We start from the raw sequence: 23,755 nt of genomic DNA, 5'->3' as shown, positions 1-23,755 counted from the left end.
CAGAAGATCCCTCCTTTCCACCAGTTCATTGTCTGCTGCAATTTACTCTCTTCCTTCAACTATGTGCTCTGGACATTTCTTCATCTCCTTCCACACCTCAGCCTGTGTGAAACACCACTACAGCCACCCTCAGATAGATCCCTTCCATCAGTAATTTCTGAATCCTATGAGAAATGATAGTTATGAAGAAGTGGAGGATCTTTGGGAATGTTTTCAAGATAGTTGTGATCAGTAATAGCTCCAGGTTAACAACCTAAGGGAACCCACAATGGTTACATCCCTAATAATTCTTTTTTTAGGAATAAGATTCCTCAGTTCCTGTATTTCCTATATTAAGAACTTGCATGGAAAAATGCCTCGAATAACATGAACTCCCTTCTTCATAGAAGAATTCCTCTCAAATATTTATCCCGAAGGTGCAACACTTAACAGGGACATTGGATGACACTAAAATAAGAATGTTACTGCAGCCACAGCACAACCAACTCTTTTCTCATGGTACATCCACAACACCTTCACAATTGTCCCAGATACTTCTGGCAAACCCATGGCAACGCTCAGGCTGCCGAGTGGCCTGAGAACAAAGCACATTTGCACTGTGCAGCCAAACCAGGTTACAGTCTGGATCTTGCTCAATCCTTCAAATACACCAAGAAATTCTTCCCTGGGAGGGTGGCGAGGCCCTGGCACAGGTTGCCCAGAGAAGCCATGGCTGCCCCTGGAAGTGTCCAAGGTGAGGCTGGATGGGCCTTGGAGCAATCTGGGATGGTGGGAAGTGTCCCTGCCCAGGGCAGGGGGTGGAACTGGATGATCTTTAAGGTCCTTTGTAACCCAGACCATTCTGTGATTCTTTGATGAGGCAGCTTTATCTCTTGCTGTTTAAATAAAGTTCATTTTTCTTAACATGACAGTTTTCATCTCATTCAACTGAAAATTCTGTTCAACAGTATTTAATAAACCCAGTACTACCCAGAGACACATATACTACATAGAAATGATACCATTTATAGGAGTAAGTTATATGGCACATTTTTCAAAGTCAGTGATTGGTGACAGGCTTGCTTACTGCTCATTAATAAAAAATAAAGGCATTGCTCCTGCTGGATACTACTAAGGTTTCTTGTTTACTTTCCCTTCCAATTACTGTAATTGACCTATAACTCAGTGGAGTTCTGGGCATTTATTCTAAATTTTGCACAGAATGCAGCAACAATCCTTCAGAATGGCACCTAAATATGTCAGGATTAACATTCTGCTAAATATTCCAAGAGAAATTACACTAGTGTTGTAAGCTGGGGTTTTATGAGGGGTTTTATGCAATTTGTGGATTCTGATCACATCTGGGACAATATTAAAGGGTAAATAAAGATCTATCACAAATCTGTGTTTATCTCTCTGCTAAGCCAAAAATTAAAATCCAACCAAATCTCAAAGACTGGTTTGGGAAAGAATTATGTCATAGTTTGCTGTATTTCCATAAATTTATTTCACTTGATGTCAAGCAAAACACCAATAACTTAAAGTAACTCTGCTTGGTACAAGCACAGGGTGACGAGACCCTTTGATCACTCAGGGATGCTCTTCCACCCCTCTGCTTTCCTCAAAGTTTTCCTCTCATATGGGACCTTTAACATCAATTCCTGCCTTCTAGAAAGATTTCTCTTTTTTTGATCACCAGATATAAGGACCCCCTGAGACGTGCTTACAGAATTGACTGTAGATGAGACTGTCTTGACAATCCAAACTAATTTTAAGCACAGGGAGCAAAAATCCTCTCAGCACAAGGACTTGCAGGGTGCACCACGCAGCTGTTGGGCGACAGCTTCCAAAGCTCCACAGCCAGAACTTGTCTGACAGCTGTGGATTACAAACCTCTTCCAAAACTGGCCTAGCAAATATCTACACTGCACCCTGCAACCCCTTGGCAATTTAGTAGCTACCTCAAATTGTTTTTCAAAGCAGATTTCTCCCTTTGCATAGCGATGGAATAAACACAAACTCTTCTAATTCAGTAATCAGGACAGATAATTACATCCTCTTAATTGTTTTCTTTTTCCAGCTTAGGCTCATGTTGATGGGAGATGGTAAAATTAGTCCACGAGCCATCTGAAGTTTGCCACTTGCTGATTAAAGGCTTAATTGATTCAGAATGTTTTACAAATCAATCTCTGAATTACTTCGGGATCATGGTGGCATATTGTAAAAAGGAATTCAAACGCACACACGCTCCCCTTGTGAATGAGAATCACATTCCCATAAATCCTTAACTGCATAAACAACTTGGTTATGTTGTTTCAAAATTCACTGTCTGACAAATTCAGGGGAAAATGGCAAAATGAGAATTGCCTAAAATACAACCTGCTGTGACTTACAGAGGATTCTTATTTCTTCTTAAGCTTACTTAGCAATTTTTGAATGGATTGCAATGATACAATCTTGAGGGGGGAAAAAAAAAAGTAAAGAATAGAACTGCCCCATCTTCTGCAAACTCATAAAACTGATCTACAACCCAGTGCATTCTGAGCCAGATGTGTTTTTCTGATTCAGTGCACTCCCTCCCTCAATCAGGATCCACACTTTTCACTGAGATTTTATATTCCCTATCATGCTGTTCTGGTGAGCTTTGCACCTTTCCAGAGACTGCTACCCAGGATTTTCTTCTGAAACGGAGATTTTAAAGTTCTCTTGGTGATCAAGGATGAAAAGCAGAGATATCTGACACTGTTCTTAAGGGCTCATCAAAAGCAACAACTCTGGCTGTAAGGACAAGCCCCTCCCTTCCCAGTGCTGAATTTGCAGAGGTCAGAGTGAGCATTAGAAAACTTTGATGTCTCTCTTCCCCCAGAATTGATCATTCAGTTCAGCTCACCTTTGTCTCACGGGCTCACTACACTTGAGGACATGGAGACCACTTAAAACACACCACTTTGCCCTTAAACAACAGAAAAAGAGGGGCTTCTGTCCTATATTTCAAAAGCTGACAGATTTCACAAAACATCCTCTTTTTTATAACACACCCTGTCTATAAAACTGTGTTCCCCCCATTTTTGTAATAGCTGTGTCTGACAAACACAGCTGGATGCTGAAGTGAGGTGGATTACAGAGGTATTTGTGTTTTTCCAGGGACCATTTCCTCTGGAGGCAGAAGGATGGGCAGGCAGCACAGAGTTGGTGTTTGCTGTTTGCACTCATGGACAGAACTTTCTGCAGATCACACACCCCAATGCCTCACCATAAAGGTAAAATTTACTTTGGAAAATTCTCATTCAAAGATGCAACCCACAAATTTCCACGCCACAAATACCACTCAGGTAATTCATATTCACTTCTGATAAATATTTAAAGAACACCACTCAGTAAAGGATGAGAATTTATGGCAAACACAACACGTCCAGCATTAACACACAAATGAGGTTTGTGCTCCCCATTCTGCTGCTGTGCTGTGCCATGAAGCATCTGTAAATGTGGTATTAAGGTACTAAAAAGTCATCAAAGTTGTTTGTGACATTGTGAAGTGGAAGTGAAATCAAGTACCCGAGTCACACAAACCAAGTATGGACTTGTTAAAAACCAGTCTTTTAAAAATTGCAGTAAAGTCTTGTCAGCTGACTTCATAAACCTCTTCTTGATACACACAGAAAATAGCTTTATTGCTTTAAAAATAGCAAAATATAGTTCTGAAAAGAAGCTGCCTTAAAGAAACAGTGTGTGCAAAGGCTGCAGGAAAACAGCTTGGTCATTATTCACAGTAAACTCATAACTTGTAGGTTTTAAGTCTCACAACTCAGAAGTATTTTGACAAAATTAAAAACACCTCCTCTTGTATGTGCAGCAAAAGAATGAACCAAGAAAAACACTATCTACCTGCATCTGCTAGCCATAAACTCGAGATAAACAGTGTTACTTCATCCCTCTCACAGCTGCTACAACCTCATGCTGCCACACTAATTAGAGGTCTGTCACTTCTTCCATTACAAACATGCCTCTGAAAGCATTTGTAACAACCTTGTAAAAAAAGATTTATCTGTGAATTTTCAGAATTCCACTGCTTTCTCCACCTTTAAACCATAAAAAAAGCCTTCCTCAAGTAGCCCAGCTGACTGCAGTGACACTGTTACAAACTGTAACAAAAATGCACAGCCACCCTGGTCTTGTTTGCTCAAAATGAATTCTGCATCATGCTCAGCAATTCAGCAGTCACTGCCACGTCCTAAAAGATCTGCCAGATTCCATATTTTACCCCATTAGCCTCTGAGGTGCAAATCCCCCTGTTCTGCAGTGGACACCCAGAGCTGTCAGCCACAATTTAATCAGAGCCTTCCTCTCCTCACCTCCTCTAGATCAGGGCTGCGTTTGCTGGTGATGCCACTGTACTACTTTTAAAAGCACCCCAGGCCCTCCCGGTTAGAGCACACCACATCAATCACATGAAAGAAGTGATCAATATCCTCCCCCAAAAGCAAGTGGCAGCTGTTAATCCAAACTCTGTTAAGATGCTTTCAATATTAAGCAGCCTGGACCCGTTTGCTGTGCTTACATTTCATACATGACACTTCTTGAGTCAAAATTTAGAGAAAAGCTAAATTTAAATGTCATCTTGAGGGTGGAAAAACATAATAATGCCTTACTCTAATTCATTGCTTCTTTCAGTAGGAAAAAAAATCCTTCTCTCTTTTAATTCCCTGTAACATCTTGGGCATTGGCTATTTGCATTACTTGTCTTTCCACAGTTAAAGGGAAGTGCTGAACATCTGGTTAAACCTCCTCTCCCTTAAAAAACACACCTGTTGCACTGACAAGCAATCCACAAAGCAATCAACTGAACAAGTTTTAGAAAAGCTTTAAAAATACTTGCATGGTATAAAAAAAATTTAAAACACTGGCAAGGTACAGATATTTGTCATAGAGCAGTTCCTAAGCTAACAAGGTTAGAAATCCGTGTTAGTGTAGTGGAATTCTCTATCAAATTTACCAAGGGAATACCCACAAGTGAAAGAATATTAATTTTATATGAAGAATCAATATGCAACAAAACCACTGACATTACAATGACCACAAAACTAAGGTAAGCAGAAAGATTGTCAGAAGGGGAAAGTGCTCCTCAAGTGATTAAACAAATGATCCCTGTTGCACCAAAGATAATAAATAATAATTGCAAATCACATTTATAGAAATCTTCAGAATCAATCACATGGTGTTTTACAGTTTAAGAGAAGATTACAAAGGTCAGCATGATGTTGGAGATCAATACAATAATAATATGTTGAAGTAGAAGCAACCATACCAAATTCTATTTGAAAGTGTGAAATTGGTCCAAAAGTGATGAGTCCATAATGACAATATTCACAAGAAAAGCAGCCCTCAGGCTCCAAGTTCACAAGCTATTTAGACCTATGTGAAAGCACTCTGCACTTGAATTATGTCAGCAGGGCTCAAAATGAAAAGATTTATTTTTCAGTTTTCTTTATCTTTCATCTGAAGTTTCCAGTTTAAATCATGGAACAAAATGAACCTTAGATTTTTCAGCTAAAAACCAACTCCCATATAACCTTTGCTTTGCGAGATGAAGATCACCAAATGAAATTAAGTCACTTTACAGTATTTCTTGGCCTTGCTCCAGGACAATGTGACAAGGAAACATTTGTCACAATCACTTCCAGTTGGGAAAGAACAGGGAAAGATCTTGTTAATGACACAGCATTACCTGGCACAGGGGACTCTGCAGAGTGGCAACAGACTCTGCTCAGTGGCAACAGCCACGGACCTGGGGTAAAGCTCTGGATAAAACAGAAGTGAGATGCACTGAGTTCTCTGCACAGGGGAATTCACAGCCTAAAAAGGGAGATATTTACTTCCACCTCCTTTGACACGATACACACACTTGCATTATCTTGCTTGCTGAGGTTTTTTTGGTTGGTTGGATGAGCATGGCACGCCTGCAAGAGCCTCTTTTCACGCCATTATCCTCAGCATATTCACTTCTTGCTTTCATGGGCCTTTTTAGCTAGCTTTTAGTGACTTGATTTAATATTCATAATCATCTTGAAAAGGCCATCTGCAATTTAATCACTCACTACCAATTACTTTCTTTAATAGCTCTGACAGTATCACTCACAGATACCTGACAAATCCACAAGGATGGCTGAAGGCAGCACAGGCTTTGCAGTGACTTTCCCAGCATTTGCAGAAGGTACAACACTGCTGGCTTTTTAAGCCCCCACCAAGTCTTTACTAAGTCAGGTTTATGAGCAGATCAAAATGCAGCCACACGGAGTGAAAAAGCAAAATTTCCTTTTATCCCTCCTTAGTGAGGAAGGAACGAGCGGGCAATAAAAAAGGACCACCAGACACAACTACTCTGCTTTTCCTTCTTTATCCAACACATCTTTTCCCTACACACAAACAGCAGAAGCTACTTCATCCTCAGCTTGTAGAGATATTTAACAAAAAACATGGCTGGACAAAATTTAGTAACAATTTTGCACAAATAGGGCCTTGGAGACCAGGACATTGTGTGCATTTTCCTGGTTGCTGTGCTCCATCTTTATCACAGAAAGCTTGCAGTCCTTTAAAGACATGCTATTTAACAATGATGTTCTCAAGTATTAGAGGAGCTGTAACTTTGTTCACACATTCCATAGCTAGAATGATTTATCCACCCTCAAAAATAATCCATAATCCTAAAGTCTACCTTTTTAAGGGCTTGAAAGTGTAGACAAAAGTCTGCACATGAAAAGAAAACACTCTTTTCATCACTTTATAGCAAAGTCTGTAGGGAAAAAGAATCAAATTTTGGATTGCTCCAATGTCTAAACCACTCCCCAGCTGCACACAACAATATGTGAAACCGAGCAGGACAAAACCAAAGGATAACAAACATCCTGGCTTGGCAATTTACAGCTCCCACGGCACAGCCAAGGGGACAGGAAATCAATGCAGCTTTTACATACATCAGGTGAAGCAACCCAGGTTATGGCCAGGTCTGAGTCTCTCTTCCTATTACAAATGGGGTAGGAAGGACCAATTATTCTAAATTACTTTAAAATTCATAGCAAGTCCTTACTAAAATCTAAAAAGAATATTTATTGCTGTATGGGTGACCTTGAATCCTGCCTGTCCTGACTCTTGGACTGCAGTTGTAATCAGTATTTTTTCCATTTTTTTCCATACCCAGGTTGTTTGCACTCCCACAATTACTTGGACAAATCACGTCTCTCTGGCAGAAGGATGAGACAGACATCCAAGGCTTTTCCATTCTTATTCAATTTTCCTGTTTTATGATGTATATTGAGAAGAAATTAAAAACATCTTTAATATCAAGAGCTTTAAAAATGATAACCCTCAAGCAACCATATGTCTGTGAAAGCTGGAGATGAAAATTAGTTTTTGTGAAGACGCTGGGAGGGCAGCTCTGCCACGCAGACCTTTGGCACGTGCACCAACCTTTAGGATATATTTAGGTTTTTGCAGTAACTCAGTGCAGAACATACTCCACTAAACATCTGTTTTGACCATATTTACTATTCCTTATCTATATTGTTTAGACTAGATTTCAAGCTTGCCTAACACAACAGTTTAAAGAATACTATCAAATAGTTCCTAAAGTATTTCTTTCCTAAATTGAAGAGTCCTTCTGTGACTAAAAAAAAAACCCTCAGAACACCCTACATGCTGCAAATTTATCTGCCTCATAAGGAAAAAAATGCTTGTCACTGTTTTCCTAAGCAAGAGCTTGGTATGTCTGCACTCTCACCCACAGATCAGCCAGGACAGCTTTTCTCACAGCAGACCAGGAAAGAGCTCTCACAGCCATAGAACAGAGAATCATTGATTATCCTGAGTTGAAAGATCTGCAAGGATCATCATCAAAGTCCAAATCTTGGATGATTTTCTTTAAATAGGCTTGTTTGTTTTTCCTTAAAATAGCATATCTCAGCTCAAGCTTGCTTCAGTAAGTTACAGGTTCTTAGTTTCTTAGTAAAAAAGCACCTTCAAAAGGGTCTGCCAACTTAAATAAGCGAGAATTATACTTTAAATACATCCCACTGTGTAAAGATGGGAATCAAAGCAAAATACTTCAAGTCAGCTCCTTGGAAAACTCCAGCAGTTTGGCACAGCAGAAGGAGACTTAGAAGAAACCAGGAGTTAATGTTCAAAAGGGGTAAATTGATGCACCGGTCTCCAGTAGCTGTTCCTCCTAAAGCTTCAGCATTACAGGAACTGAAATGCAAAGCCCTTACAAATGCCTACAAATCACTGGGCTTCTGGCTGCTCTGGGAGTTTTTAGGCAGTGCACTTGGATCTGGGGTGTACAGGATAAAGAGATAAATAGTTCCAGGGAAAAGATTGTTTGCCAGACTGACAGGCCCAGGAAGCTGCCAACACTGAACATTGTTTGACTTAAATCTTCCCTGTTTTATGATTTCTAGTACTGTTATTATATTATTCATCTAGATACTCGTTTTTATGGCATTATCAGTACATATTAAAAAGCTTTTGCAAGATCCCACAGTAGCGCTTAAACTTACAAGTATGGACAGGAGCTACTACTCTCATGCCAACAATTAGAACTAATCATGAGCACAAAGTACTTACATGAGAGTGAGAAAATTAGTTCACTTATCACTGCACTGAAATGGAAAAGAGAAACTAAATAGAAATATGCTCATGATAGAATGTGGTTAAATTGGAATTGGATTATATTATCAGTTTCACCATTTCTGCCCATGAAAGATGATTCAATCTCAAGTAACCAACATCATCTTTTTATGTCTGATCAAAACAATGTTTATTTTAACAGCTCCCTTTCATGTTATTCCACTGTGAAGAATTAGTACAAGATTGACTGAAGAAAAACACAGATCAAAAATGATACTTTCTTTGTAAATTCTACAGTATTATTTAAAACCACTGTAGGTGGACCAATGAGATTGAAAAGTCTGTCTGTTGAACCAGCAATACTTTTCTGTCTAGAAAAGTTTTCTGGCATTTCTCTTCTGCTGATCTTCCAACAAATCATCGCAGTTTGTTCAAGATGGCATTTTCCTGCATGGCATGTATAATTGATGGGTGTCACATTTTATAAAATGATTGCAAGGTAAATTCAATTTTCCCTTTTCCTTGTTTGTGTCCTCTAAGAATCCCTTATCTCCACCTATCAATTACCAAGCAGTGACAGAGATAGGATACAAATCACTCCAATGAATGTAATAGCAAAAGTGATTAGAGATAGGGAGAGATTAATTGCATGTGTCAGATATAAATAAAGGGTTTAGGAGACAACCCAGGATTTGGAGCCTGTGTTTGTGTGTGCATTCCAGATCTCCCTCAGACACCGTAACCCCCCAAACCTCTTAAACAGACAAGTGTAACAAGAAGCCATGTTAAAATAATAAGTTTGATTATAGAAACTTCAGCATTTGCTGCTTCTTCAGAGCAACATGCATAATGTATGTGCATCTGCTGAGGGAACAGACACTCAGCTCGGGTGCAGTTCTGTGGTTTCACCAGCCACTGAGGAGTCCCCATAACAACAGGGTTGTTCTCTTGCACTTAGGAGAAAAGGAAATAACTATTCTTCCCATAAACCACGCATTTAAAGCTTCATTACATTTGTTGATGCTGTATGATGAAAATTAAGTGCCAGATATTTGAATAGGTTTTATGCTGATTTAGGCTGTTTCAATTCTCTTTAATAGGAAGACTGAAATAATCTTACAGAAAGTTCAGTTTATCATCTTTCCATGACAAAAGCTACCAGCAGAGGAGACCCTGCTTGCCTGGGGCAGAGGCTGCAGCAGATGCACCGTGAGTGGCACTAAGTTTTATCAAAAATACTCCAGCGGAGGATGGAACTGGAGACCAACCAATATTTCTGCTTTTTATCAGGAAGAGAACTGATAGCATATTTGGAAAAACTAAGAAAAAACGCTTGAGCTGCCACAGCGGTTTCTTGGCTCACCTTTATTATTCCTGCAGTTTAGCAATCTATCATTTTAACCACAGGTTTTCTTCTCTATCTCTGCAGTTAAAAGTGAGCAAAGTTTTCCTTTAAGGAGAAGAAAGGTAGAGAATTATGGAAGAGATCTGGCTGAGGCTTTAGAAAAACCTAACAATGAAATTTGGAGTCCAAGAAGGCTGATAAATCCTGAACATCATCTGTTACTTCTTTGTAATGCATATAAAATCAGCCTACACTGCAGTACAGTGTCACTTTTTGCAGTAGATAATAGGGTAAAGCACTGAGAATATCAGCCTCCACTGAAATTGCCAGCTCTGGATAAAGCTTAAACTAACATTTGTTCCAGTATATCAAACCCAAATCTTTAACACTAACTCAATTTAGTCTTTTTTTCTCACAGCTATTATTGTTATTAAAATGTGTTTGACTTAAATACATAACCATGCATTTGAGATGTGTGTAAATTGCACTTTTTTCTCAAAGTAAGGAAAATGATCCTCACTTAAAATGTCCTTGAATATTGAGCAACAGCAGAAGAAAAAGCACTTTGACAGTATTTGACCAGGGTATTAAAGATAGCTTTGACACAGAATGTGTCCTTAGGGGTGAGTGTTAGACCCCAAACACTTCCACAGACTCCTTCAAATGAACATTTCAGATGACTGAGGCTTGCTTAATGCCAATCAAATGTTCAGGGTCACCCAAAGCCAAAGGCTCACATTTACTCAGGGAACCGCACCACGACACCCTTCCTGGAAATCCTGCTGGACAAAGAGAGCAAAGCCTTTGAGGAGAGGGGGAAGAAATGTGATCCTTTCAAAGAGCCACTTAAAACCAGTTCACAGAGGGCTGAGCTCTGCTCTGTTGGACTTCCCCTGTATTTGGTCACAACCTTGGGAAATCAGGTACAGTCATGGCACAGAAATGCAATTTCATCTCATCCCGTATTCCTTCTTTTTCCCTCACCAAAAAAAAACACCAAAAAGTAAACAAAGCATCATAGAACCACTGAATTCACCTCCACAGCACTGACCCAGAGAGACAAAAAGAAGTCAATTTTCTTGGCATGAACTAAAACCAGTCTGACAAGTCTATAGAGCTTGTGTGAATTTGACATCAGAATAGAAATATCTGTTCCCTGGGTGTGCCAGCCCATTCCTTTTTTCCTGCCTACACCTGAAAGCTGGGACTAGCTATGAAAAATTCATGCCTTTTGTGCTTCAAATGTACCCATGAAGGATCCTCAGCATCTGCTGACTTGAACGAACCCTGATGGTTAATATGGAAAATCATGTTAGTGAAATGCTCTCTTCCAGAGAGGAAAATGTCTGCTCAGAATCTTCTGAAAACTTATCTTTTTACCACACCTGACACAAGGATGTCAAGAGGAACATCCTCCCAAACACACCGACAGCTAATGGGGCACTTCCCCCCCACCTCTTTCTTTCCTGACAACATAAGGAATATTTCATTCTTCCAGACACTAAAAGTGACCTAAATGTCCTGTGCAATCACGAGAGCCTTCCTTTATAGAAGAAAGCCAAACAAACAAGAGCTTTGAGGTAAATTCAGTCCCTGTGAGCCTGAAATGGGACTTCTGCCTTCTGTAAAGTTTATGTCTTGATACATTAAGTTGAAGAACAAAACAGGCACCAAGCAGAGAAAAGCAGGGTCTATTTAGCCTCATGTTAAGGTCTGCCATAACAGAATAAAATTCTTCTAGTTGCAAGTGGAAGCTGGGCAGAACAACACGACACCCTTATACTTTAAATTAATTGCAGTGCAACCAAGCCAGGAGTTTAATTTTCAGTCCCCAACTTTTTTCTTTTCCTACTACTTTTTTTTAAGCATTGCCAGTGCCCAAGGGAAAAATTTATCTTCGTTAAATGATAATTGGCTTTATTATCTTTGACTCTTCAGAAATGCTGGCTGGCAAGGTTTTTAAAATTTTCATCAATCTTGTTTTCTCTTTTCACGAAGCCTGCATCAGAAAATGACATCAGGCTGCAGAACACTGTATCTCATGGTGTTACCAACAGGTCTGTGGACCATCTAATTTACTAATAAATAAATCTATTGGAGCGACATGCATCTCAATATTTCACAGCTTAACAAGGAGGGGCAGGAGCAAGGCCCTGAATTGCAGTTCCGGACGATTAGCGCCGCAAAACCAATTGAAGCAGGACCATCTAAACTGTCACAACAGCTTACACACACCCACCTCCTGCAAGCCAGCCATTTAAATCATTTACTGAGGCCCACATTTTTCATAAAGTGCCTCAACTGGACTCAGAAAAAGCCAAGCACTCTGTTAAAAGTTTCCAGGATTAGGCCAGTGGTGCTCTCATAAAGCGTTGCCCTGAAGTCAATAATGGAAATATCTCACCAGGGCTTTGCCAACTTCTCCCCAAGTGGCTCCAGAGCCTGGCCATGGTGTCACATCATAAAGTGGAAGGACACAGACTGAGTGCCCTGCAGGGAATAGCTCGGCCAGCTCCTCACAGCAATAAAAAGCTCCCTATGAATCTATTTTTTTTTATCTTCCCCTTCTAATAAACCCACTTAAACTCGGACTTGCATTCTAAAATCCCTCATGGTTTCATTAAGAAGCTCTAAATGGCCCTGCTCCCCTTTACCCTCAAAAAAAACTCCATGCAAAAGTGGCACAGCCAACAGCAAAGTACCATGTACTGCTTTTTTTTGTTTGTTTGTTTGTTTGGGTGTTTCTGGGGGTTTTGGGGTTGTGGGGTTTTTTATCATTACTTTTGGAGATTTGGGGTTTTGAGTTTTTTTTGTTTGGTTGGATTTTGTTTGTTTGTTTTTTAAGTTCCGTACTACAACCAGAAGAATTGTGATGCAGAGATATTTAGCTATTACTGAGAATGGCCCTCAAGGAAGTGAGGGGGTTTATGATGGCCTTACTTGAATAAACACTTCAATCTTTAGGTGCCCTGCCAACACTTGTAAGATCAAAGAATGTCACTTTATTCCCTGACAAGTCACAATCCTTAGGAACAGACCTGACCATCTGTGCTGCAGGGGTATGTCTGGCTGTGGGAGAAGAGGCATATGAAAGAAAAAGCCTAAAGAATTAAAGATCCATTTACGATACCATCATCAAACCCTATTACTCAATAGATGGGAACAGGAATAAAGCATTTAGGATTTTCCAAGTGTTGCTGTTGAAGAGCAGTATTTACATCTCAAAAGCTTGTACCAGCCCAGAGACAGATAAATTCTCACACCACTCCAGTCAAGTTAGGAAGTTCCAGCAATGGAGTTAATACTGAAACCCTCCCAAGCAGCAATAGTGAATTCTCAACAAGGAGTAAGTGAGTAATTTGAGTTAAAACCCAAAGCCAGTGTTGTTACTATTTCCACTGCCAAACTCTTGACTTTCAGACTTTCCGATTTTCCAAGCCAAAATGTTGTGTTATTTACATGAAAGCTCTGACATATGGTTAAAAAAAGAGGAAAGGAAAAAGTGGCAAGATTTTCATTAGTGTAGTACACAGTTCAACTCATTTTTAGACATTTTAAATTTAGGACTAATTTATGACAACTCACACTAATTTCAGATGTGACGTTATTCCCAACATGCTGCCTGTTGGACATAATTTTTATTTCCCCAGAGCCTGTCACCTCAGAGATGATCTAATCCTCCTGAAATCAGTGCAAATGAATCCACTTGAAAGAAACATCCATGGTTTTCAAGCAGAGCTGGGTGGACCTCACCCCCTGTCACATTCAGACACAGGGGTTTAGGGCAGACTTGTGGAACATGGGTGCTCAGCCAAGCTGGGGACTCAGCTGTGAAGGAAAAACACTGCTCAATATTTGGATCTTCTCACTGAATGACCAGATCTACTGGGAAATAAATCTTTAGTGCCGTTGCACCAGGGGTGTGTAAGGACTGAGCGATGGGGACAGGGCGTGTACCTGAATCACCCAAATGTCCTGAAAATCTGAGTGGCCCCCTAAGCCCTGGCACTCTGCTGCCTTCATTTCCCATGTGTGGCCAACCTCAGAACATGGAGAACAGCAAACCCAAGCACAGCCAAAGCAATCCTGACAAGCCTGCAGGCTTTCTCTTGGAGCTGTTTCCCATCTTCCCCTCATGTTTGCAAGCAGGGGCGACGGGTGGGTGTGAGATTCACAGTGTTGGACTCAGTGAGCTGCAGTTTAGACTGACAAGAAACAATATGTCTTTACTATTAATACTCAGAGCCCCACTGGAGAATTCAGTGTGACTGGGACTTTTAGACTGTTTCTGAAACATGCTCAACATCCTCTAATCTTTTTATACCATGTGTATCAAATACAGTTATTAATTGAAGGACAGTTCAGTGTATTTTCCAGGCGATGCTCAAGCTCCATTTACCTTCAGCCACAATTCAACAGCGACTTTAATCTGCAATATAAGGCCCTGTAACTCATCCTCTGCTCAGCTCAGAGCCAGACCTTTCTCCTGCTGTCATTCTTGTACTTTGGAGCAGAACAGGACAGCTTACAGCTTTCTCAGCTGTTAGAATGATTCTGCAAATATGCTTTTCTTACAGGCTGAAGCAAATCTGACACTGGTCTCCTTCAAGGAATAATGAGCTGTGCATATCTAACACTGTTCTCAGAGAATGGCTGCCCTGGGAATTATCTATAGGGTTTTTTTCCCTCCTGCCCTCAATAATGGTGGCAGCGTGCACGCCGAGTCACGCAGCAAGGTTGTACTCAATAATTAATATATAATCTACTTGCACAGAGATTGGCTATTCCTCTTGGGGTTTATTGGATTTTGATTAAACTGTTTTTAAACTTTATACATGTCCTAATGAAAAGTTACAAGTGTCATCACTCCTAACATCCCATAAGATTCAGATAGTGACAAGTCAATGCAGTATCTTCCTTATCTGTGTTACCTTTAACAATCTGTTTCCAACCTTTTGCCTGAATTCTTTATTACTCTTCCAAAATAAGTCATTTTTCTGCAACCATTTTCTGCATATTGCTTGAGGACTGTATTTTTGCCTGATTATTTTCTGTTACCAGACCAAAAATGTTTATTCATTTCTATGTAATGTATCACATAAGTTTCCTCCCCAGATCAAAGTTCAGAACAACCATGTTAATCCAATTTTCTTTACAGACTCCAATGCCTTACAGCCAGTGCCTTCCTTCACCACACATACACAGCCTTAATAACCCTGGATATCAAGGTGTCAATTTGAAAACCTCATTGACTGATATTAATTCTAAAAGCAAATTCATTTCTGGCTTTGCATCTTGTCTCATCCTTCCTTTTCTTTTATCCATTTAATCTTTCCTATTTGCCACATTCCAGGCAGACTTTGCATTCATGGTATCAAGCCTGTGAGCATTTTGGAGTGTTTTCTTTTCCATATGCCCATATTACCTTCTGCTTTGCATAGCACTTGTTATGCATGCATGATCACAGACTATTTCTAGCATTAATTAAGACATGAAATTAAAGTGGGAAGTATGCTATTGGTCACATAATACAAACAACACAAATTTGCTTTAAAAATGAAATTACTAAAGTGTTAGCAAACCTCTTCATACTGTCAGAAATAATAATGTTTACAGTCTATGTGCCACAGAGCAGCCAGAATTCACAAGTGGATTTGGAATATTATTTCCACTTTAGAAAGATACACATGAAACCTCTGAGCAGTTCATTTAGTTTAGACACTTGTCTGGAAGAAAACAGAGGTCTCCTGCTGCCTGTCAAACCATGCAGCTGCTGCCCACAGTGACCCCAGCCCATGACCAGGGCTCCCTGTGTTTGTCCAAGAACAGCTTTCCTTGAAATCCAATTAGGAATTTTAGCAGAAAAATGGCATTTTCTTAGAAATGGAATGTTTCACAGGACCATGTTTCAGATGAACTTCTGACAGACACAAGCACTGTTCCAAAAGCAGTTTCCCATATTTCCTGCCCAGAAACCCAGGCTCCCAAGATTTGCTGTTGTAAGGAAATGAGCCAACAAGGACTGTCCAAAATCTCGTGGTACCCAAGATCAGGAGATCTGGGGCATCTCATCATGCCATTGATCTAGAGCTGAGTCCTGCATCTTCTAGAAACCCAAATTATCAGGGCTGCCACTGTCATCAGTGATTTACTCTATCACCTCTTCCCTGTCTCTACAAGCAAAAACGAGGAACCTCCTCATTCCCATAGGACTAACATGCTCCCTCTTTTCACTGCTACATAAATAATGCCTTTATCAAGTGCCTCATACAAGGATTCAATCCATTTCACATGTTTAGAATATTAATTTTTCATGCAAACAGGTTTACTGGATGTTTTACAAGAGCTTGCACATGCACATTTCTGCTGAATGTGCACCTTGGCAGACTCAGTGTGCAGCCATCTCCCTGACCTCGGTGCTCTTCTGCTTTTCCCTCTTCTCTGCTGCAAAACCCAATCATGGAATATCTCTGGAGCAGTGGTGTTAATAGAACCCATGTAATGTAAAATAATAAGTAATAACAATGAAATGCATGTTCCCTGGGACTCTGTGATAACTCCAAGTAAAAATAATGCCGTAAACTGGGAACAGATTCATAAATAAATTTGCACTCAGAAGGATGACTTGTTTACTTAGGCACAATGGTAAACAACACATTATAAACACCTGCATTAAAAAGAAATTATAACCACAACTTCACAATAAACAGTGAGGGATATCATCATGTACCTGCCTTGCACAAGGCAAACCACCAGACAAAGGGCTCTGAGGGTGATTTGTGGAGGGCATCTCCTCTCTTAGTTCAGTGTGCTCCAAACCAAGCAGGAAACACTGATCTCCTGTAAAGGTCCAATCCTTTATTAACAAGGCTCTATTTTTTATTGGGGCAGCCTTTGTGAGTCCTGCCTGCAGCCCCAGGGTGCCAGCACACAATTTGGGTACTCACGTGCGACGCTGAGATGAATGAAGGGACTGGTCTTGTTCTCCCCGTTCTTCTCGTTGACTGCCTGGACATAGTAACCTCCTGCATCCGTCTCTGACACCCCCAGGATCACCAGCTGGTTTTCCAGAGTGATGGCTCTGTTTAGGGAAGAGAAAGATCACACTGAAATTAGAAGAATGTTATCCACACAGCACCTCAGACCTGACAGCCTAATATGATATTCACTGGTCATGTTGCAGAATCAAAACCAGCCCCACTTCAAACACAGGAAATAAAGATCTCAGATGCCTCTAGGCCTTTTCTCTATTTAGATAATGTAAGATGCTTATGGTGACACACAGAAAAAGCTTCAATGTGTGAAACAGGGGCAGTTTAAATGGCAATAAGAAGTTATGCAAGAATCAGCAAATGACACAGGGGACTGCCAGGCTGCAAACTGCATCTTTGTGGAGTGATGACAATCCTGGCAAACATCAGAATGCTGCAAAGTCAGATTTATTGAAAACCTTCTCAACAAATGAAAGGCAGCCTATTAAAGAGTAACACTCCAGGAATTACACACATTTCACTAAAATAAGAAAGTAAAAATCAAAGACAGCAGAACATCCAAAGGTAAACTTTCTGCATTTATGGCATCACTGGTTATCACCTCATCACACACAAGACCGTGGGCTGTCACAGAGATGAGCTGTGTGGATAGGGAGGGGTTTCCTTTCATCCTCAGCCCTGCAGGTAACTGCCTGAAGGAGTCAATAAATGTCATTGTCTAACAAAGTCTGTTCTTAGAGCTGCTGTATAACGAAGGTTTCTGTGAACTCCCTCACAGGCAGCATTACACACTTGGCTACTTTACTTTTCACATGGATTAGATGGCCTTTTCTTGACTATAAGAGATAAAGGATTAACCTAGAGGAAACATGTAAGTATTTAAGGGTTTGAGGAATAGGACACAGGAAGCTCAAAACCCAGAAAGATAAAAGAAAGTGTAAAGTTCCAGGGAAAGCCAGTGGAGCAAAGAGCTCGTCTACTGCAGCCTGGGACAGGCACAGACTTGGAAATCAGAGTGTAAGGCTGGGAGGAAGAAACTCCTTTCACTTCTAATACTTGATGAGAAGCCATGCTGAGTTCAGCTGTGCTATTAGATATATCATTGAGCATGAGGGTGAAACAACTTATGAAATTATTATACTGGAAGAAACAAATTCACACATCAATAGGCTCAGAAAGAATCAGCACTGAGTCAAAGCATTTGTGCACTAATCAGTCAATAATAAACACCCCTGCATTCCATCCTCCTGTTTTGCCATGGGTTGGTTACCCTTAGTAATAAACAGCTATTTTGCTCAGAAAAAAAAAAAAAAACAAGTAACAGTGGAAATCACACATTCCTAGTGCAGAAAACTGGTTTTTATACGTAGGGAGAGCATTAGAAATTACAGAGAGAACACGGCCGTGCTCAAAGCCAGGCACTTAATTCATAACACTTCAATTTCCTGATGTGGATACAAAGAAACCTGAGCTTCTGTAAAGCTGTCATGGAATCAGAGAACTATTCAGGCTGGAAAAGATCTTTAAGATCATGGAGTCCAGGCCTGCCAAGGCCACCACTGAACCATGTCCCCAAGTGCCACAGCCTCATGGCTCTTAAATCTCTCCAGGGATGGGGACTCCACCACTGCCCTGGGCAGCTTTGGCCAGTGCTTGAGAACCCTTTTGGTCAAAAGATTTTCCCTTATTTCCAACCTAAATCTTCCCTGGTGCAGATTTAGGCTGTTTCTTCTTGTCCTGTCAGGGAATTGCAGAGCAAGAAGGTCCCTCCTGAGCCTCCTTTTCTCCAAGCTGAGCCCACCCCAGCTCCCTCAGCTGCTGCTCAGGCTTCTGCTCCAGACAATAATTACAAAAAACTGCTGAAAAATGAAGCTAAATGTTCAGCTCTGAAATCAGTCATCACACACCACCTTAAAGATCCTGCTTACAGCATCTACCTTGGCAACTTTTATTGTAAAAACTACTAAAAAAAACCCCACAGTTTTTTTTTTTTAATTTAATGACACTGTACTAGTTTAATTGATTTAGAAAATTAATCAAAGAAACTGCGATAGATTTACAGAGTGAGGATATAAAATACAATTAATAGGACATTTGATAGAGCAAATAAAGATAAAATTCCAGTGCAGTGCTAATAATTGAATATTACAAGACAATTACATTCACACTCATTTCTACTTTAATTCTAAAGAAGCAAGCATTAGAAAGATTCTTTGAAAACACTGAAATATATTTCAGGCTGCTTTGATTCCAGGTAAAACTGCACCCAAACTTTTAAAAGTGATCCTTGAATACTGCTGAGATGGACACAGTCACTATCTGCATTAAATTTTGACACTTAACCCATTAAGCTCATAATAATAATCAAGAACAAAGGAAATGAAAATGTATTTATGAAGGAAATTGTTGAAAATGAAGTGGGGCTTTTTCATTTTGATACACAAATTTTTACTGGAGTGTGAGCAAAATGTAACATTTGTGAGTGAAAAGTAAGTAAATTTTAGAAAGCAATCTACATAAGCATAAAAGTTAGCTATTAATTTGTACAGGAAAAAAGAATTAGAAGATAATGCAGCTCCTGAAGGCAGCTCTTAGGGGCCATCAATCACATGGTCAAAGTTAAATTCAAACTCCCCAAATGAGTTATTGATATCTTAATAGTTCTGTGAAAAATGGCACGTCCTGAGTTCATTAAGTGAAGGCAGGTATGGAGGCAGCCAGGAGCCTTCCAGGCTGCAGAGCCTGGGAGTTTTGTTTACATCACGCATGAGCCCCGTGCATCAGGAAAATCAATTAGTCTTATTTTAAGGACTCATTAATTCCAATGTTTTTAAACCACCCGAAGCTCCAGGCCCCAGCCCTTACCAGGGCTGCAGCCACTTTCTGCACAACAGCTGCACAGAGCATCCGAAAATTGGCTTAACATGTTTTCTTGGGTTTATTGTTTGTTTTCATTGTCTGATATAACTTTTAAATTCTGACAGCACCACTGTGATGTTCCAAGGAAAATCTGATTCCTGGGTGCTCAGTTTAGCAGCACATTTCATGAAGATGACTGCAGCAGATGGAGTGGACCTGTCAGTAATTCATACCCAGCACAGAACTCATGAAAAATATAAATATTGCTTTTTTAAAGCAGTATCAAACTTAACTCTATCTAACATTTTTAAGACAGGAGCAACCAGCAAGCAAACTAAGCAGACTGATCCTCTGGGATTTCTTAAGCTAGGAAAGGAGCATTTTAAAATCACACTTTTTAATAGGAGAATGTTTGGGATTTCTCTGGAGCCCAGCAGAAGCCTGCAGGGAGCAGGGAGCCTGCAGTGGACAGGGCTGGCAGTGGGAGGTGGTTGGAATGGTGGATCCAAGGTTATCATGCCCAAAAACATCTCAGTGGCACCTTCACCACAGAAGGAGATGGAGGCTGAACCAGGCTGATCTCAAAGCAAAGGCAAGGGGGCCTTTGAGATGACAAACTGTGTTTAGGGAATGCTGTTTAATCAAAAGTTATGGACTGAGGGGATGGGAAAAGGCAGCAGCGATGGACACAAATCATTATACAGGCAATTATTCTAAGCACCAGAACATAGAGCAGCACCTTCTGAGGTTTCCTCACTTCCACTCACAGCAGTCAGAACTGAGCATGTGGATACCCGGTCTAAAGTAAAGCATCCCTGCCCATGGCACAGGGAATAGATCATCTTTATGGTCCCTTCCAACCCAAACTGTGCACTCTGGAATTGTTATCTGCACCTTTTCAAGTTGTCCAAATACTATAAACTCTTCTGCAAATAATCTCGAAGCTTATGGGAATTCTTTTGTTAAGACCAATGGGACATGAACGAGACTTTTACAAGTAAAGATAATTTTTCAAAGGGGATGCCATTCTTATGGCCTTTAAGTGAAAGGTTTTGGAGTTAATGCTGCAAATGAACCCTTCAGTATCTCAAATAGGTGGATTTAGATTAATAATGTTTTTTATGGGAAAATAGCAAAATCTACTCTCCAAGTGGATAATTCCCCAAAGTTAGATATTTGTTATGTTATTAGTCTAGCAGATTACACAAAAAGTAGATAATACTGGATTATAAAAACATAAAATGAAAATCAGAGTAACCTGATTAGGCTCTCTCTCTGAAGGCACCATCTGCTCCCGAGCCAGCGTGCAATATTTTAGTGCAAAGGCCTTCATAAAACCTCTTTTCCAATATTACCTCCAGCTAACATGATTATTAATCCCTCTATACCAGATATTTTTTACTGGAGAGCCTCTGTTCCCCTTTCAAGAACTTCTGTCCACACTACACAGCAAGGCCCAATCTCCCCATGCCCCAGACACCACGGAATACCAGTGATGCTGCCAGAAAAGGGAGAGATTGCAGAGTAATAACAAAATAATTACTGCAAGACTTCCCCCATGGGTTTCCCCTCTTGGAAAAGCAGGGATCTGCTGCAGTTGCACACACAGCTGTTCCAGGGGATCTCTGTGCATGCACAGCTTAACCCAGCCAGCACTTCACCACCCTCGTGGCTCCCGGTGCTGAGAGGGAATTAATAATCAAAATTATTTAAATACACATCTCTCACAAACAGAGCACCAAGAGCTGTGACTGCATGGCAGTTTTGTAGGATATTATTCAGGTTCTTTATACATTGTTACTGCAAATCAACCATCTATTAATAAAAATGTTATACTTACACAGACACTGGATATTAAGTAAAACTACCCTGAATTTAGAATCGGGGCAGTTCATCTATTGCTTCTCTAGCTGTTTCTGGGAAGTGACTGGGATTTCTAGTCATGGAAACATCCCACAGTTAAAGAATAACCAAGACAGTCCTAATGACCAGGCAGAGGCCAAACACCACCCTAAATGAAGGACAACCAGCTGTTGATGGGTTTAGCAGGTGTATTTCCAGGAGGAGCCGAGATAAACAGCAGAGTTTCCACATTTTACAATTGACTTCCCTGTTCTCTGGTTTTGGGGCTTGCAGGGTCTTGGTTTAACAAGGCTGTAGACAACACTCCCTGTGCTTCATGAACACCTTACACTAAATCTGGTCTGTGCAGAGCAGGTGGAAGGCTGGAAAGGAAGCGGATGGAAAATTGCACTTGACAAATCATCAGTGACCCAGGGCCTGACTGGAAAATGAGAGCAGGTACAAACCACAGCATCTGTCTTTGGCCTGGCTTAATATTTTCATTGGTGTTTGTTGACTGAATATAGATTTCACTTACTAAATCTGCTGATAAAGTCCCAAAGACTCTGAAAGACAGAATCAGAATTACAAATGAAGATCTGCTCAAGCCTCTCCACTGACTGAGAGGTTTGCAGTTCAGTGAACAAGCTCAAAACCTTGTATTTGAGAAGAAGTGACTGAGCAAAAGGCAAACCTCACAAGGGGGTGTGCAAACAGCAGTATCACTGGGAAATCTAGGAAATAACCCTGTTTTTCAACCTTCCTCTCAGCCCTGGCTGTTAGATTTAAATGTATGGGTAAGTCCAGAAGAATTCAAACAGCACCAAAACACTATCACAACCATCCACTCCCCTCCTCTCCCATCCATCTGACCCAAAGAATCATCCAGAGAATGTGATGTGCAGGAGAACACTAAAAAAAAAAAACCAAAAAAAAACCCCAAAAAAAAACAACAACAACAAAAAAAAAAAAAAAACAAAAAAAACAAAAACAAGCAAAAAAAAAAAAACCCCAAAACAAACCAAATAAAAAAACCACCACCAAACCAAAAAAAAAAAACCAAACCCCAAAAAAACCACACACACAAAAATATACCAAGACCAACCAAACCTCAATTCATCTTCATATATGTACAGGAGTGGTACAAAAAGGTGTCTCAGATTTAAGCAGAATCACCAAATATTGAGTCTTGGTATAAAAATCTTCCCAGCTCACCCTCAGAAAGCTTGTTTTTGGTCTTTGGAGATAGAAGCTCCCAGAAAAGATGCTCAGATAAATTATCCCAAATGTATATTTTTAAATCATGCCCATATCAAGCAATTGCTTGTCTAGAGATTAAAAACCCCACAAAACCAAACCCAAGATAATCACTATATAATTGATCACAAGAGAGATGTTTACAGGGAGAGACAATGCTGTCATTGCAGAGGCAAGGAATTACAGCAACAAACTAAGGAATAATTCCTAAGTGCACTATTTATGTTAAAACAGGGTTTTTTTTCTCCCCAGGTTTCCAGCAGCTTCAATTCTTACTTAATGCAGCTTAATTATTACCACACAACTTTTCTTCTTTTTTTATTTTGATCTGTTTGCTTTTTAAAAAAAAATTATGATTACACTTTAAGCAGCAGGAGTTAGTGCAGCTGATACAAGAACTTGGAATGTGCTTAAATCCCAGCTCCTGGGTGTTATCTTGCTGAACCACACCGAGGTGTGGCTGGATGTGCTACACCAGCAGCAGCACTTCTCAGGCTAATAGGAAAAAAAACAGACTTTGAAGACAAAATACACATCTTGGTCAATAACAGAAAGCAAAGACCCAGAATAAAATAAGACAATTTTCTCCAGCCTCTTCTTCTTATAAAACTCATACAGCATTCAAGATATTTGTAAGCAGGGTGTGTAGTTTTCTTCCCTCTCCATTTTGTGGTATAATCAACACTTGGAACTCCACTTGTGCCATCACCAACTGTTGCCATGGACATTGCTGGCAACCACAGGCAGGAAGAATAGTGGATTTTTTTTTTTTTTATACAAATGGGTTATTTAAACAAAACATTGCAGTTAAAAAGTACCATAGGTTGTTGATTTACACAGCTGGCTGACTTTGCTGACAGCA

General features: G+C 40.1%; 1 protein-coding gene across 1 annotated transcript in view; it reads right to left on the bottom strand.

Moving 5' to 3' along the window:
* The window catches only part of SDK1 (sidekick cell adhesion molecule 1), a 383,801-nt gene that overhangs the window by 187,861 nt on the left and 172,185 nt on the right, over window positions 1-23,755 (bottom strand). The window contains exon 5 of the mRNA XM_053957811.1: window positions 16,891-17,024. Within this exon, the coding sequence (XP_053813786.1) occupies window positions 16,891-17,024 (134 nt within the window). The remainder of the gene's footprint in view (window positions 1-16,890; window positions 17,025-23,755) is intronic.

Source organism: Vidua chalybeata, chromosome 16 (assembly GCF_026979565.1).
Source record: "Vidua chalybeata isolate OUT-0048 chromosome 16, bVidCha1 merged haplotype, whole genome shotgun sequence".
Classification (NCBI taxonomy): Eukaryota; Metazoa; Chordata; class Aves; order Passeriformes; family Viduidae; genus Vidua; species Vidua chalybeata.
Note: the sequence above shows the minus strand (reverse complement) of the source record. Positions and strands in the feature narration are given on the sequence as shown.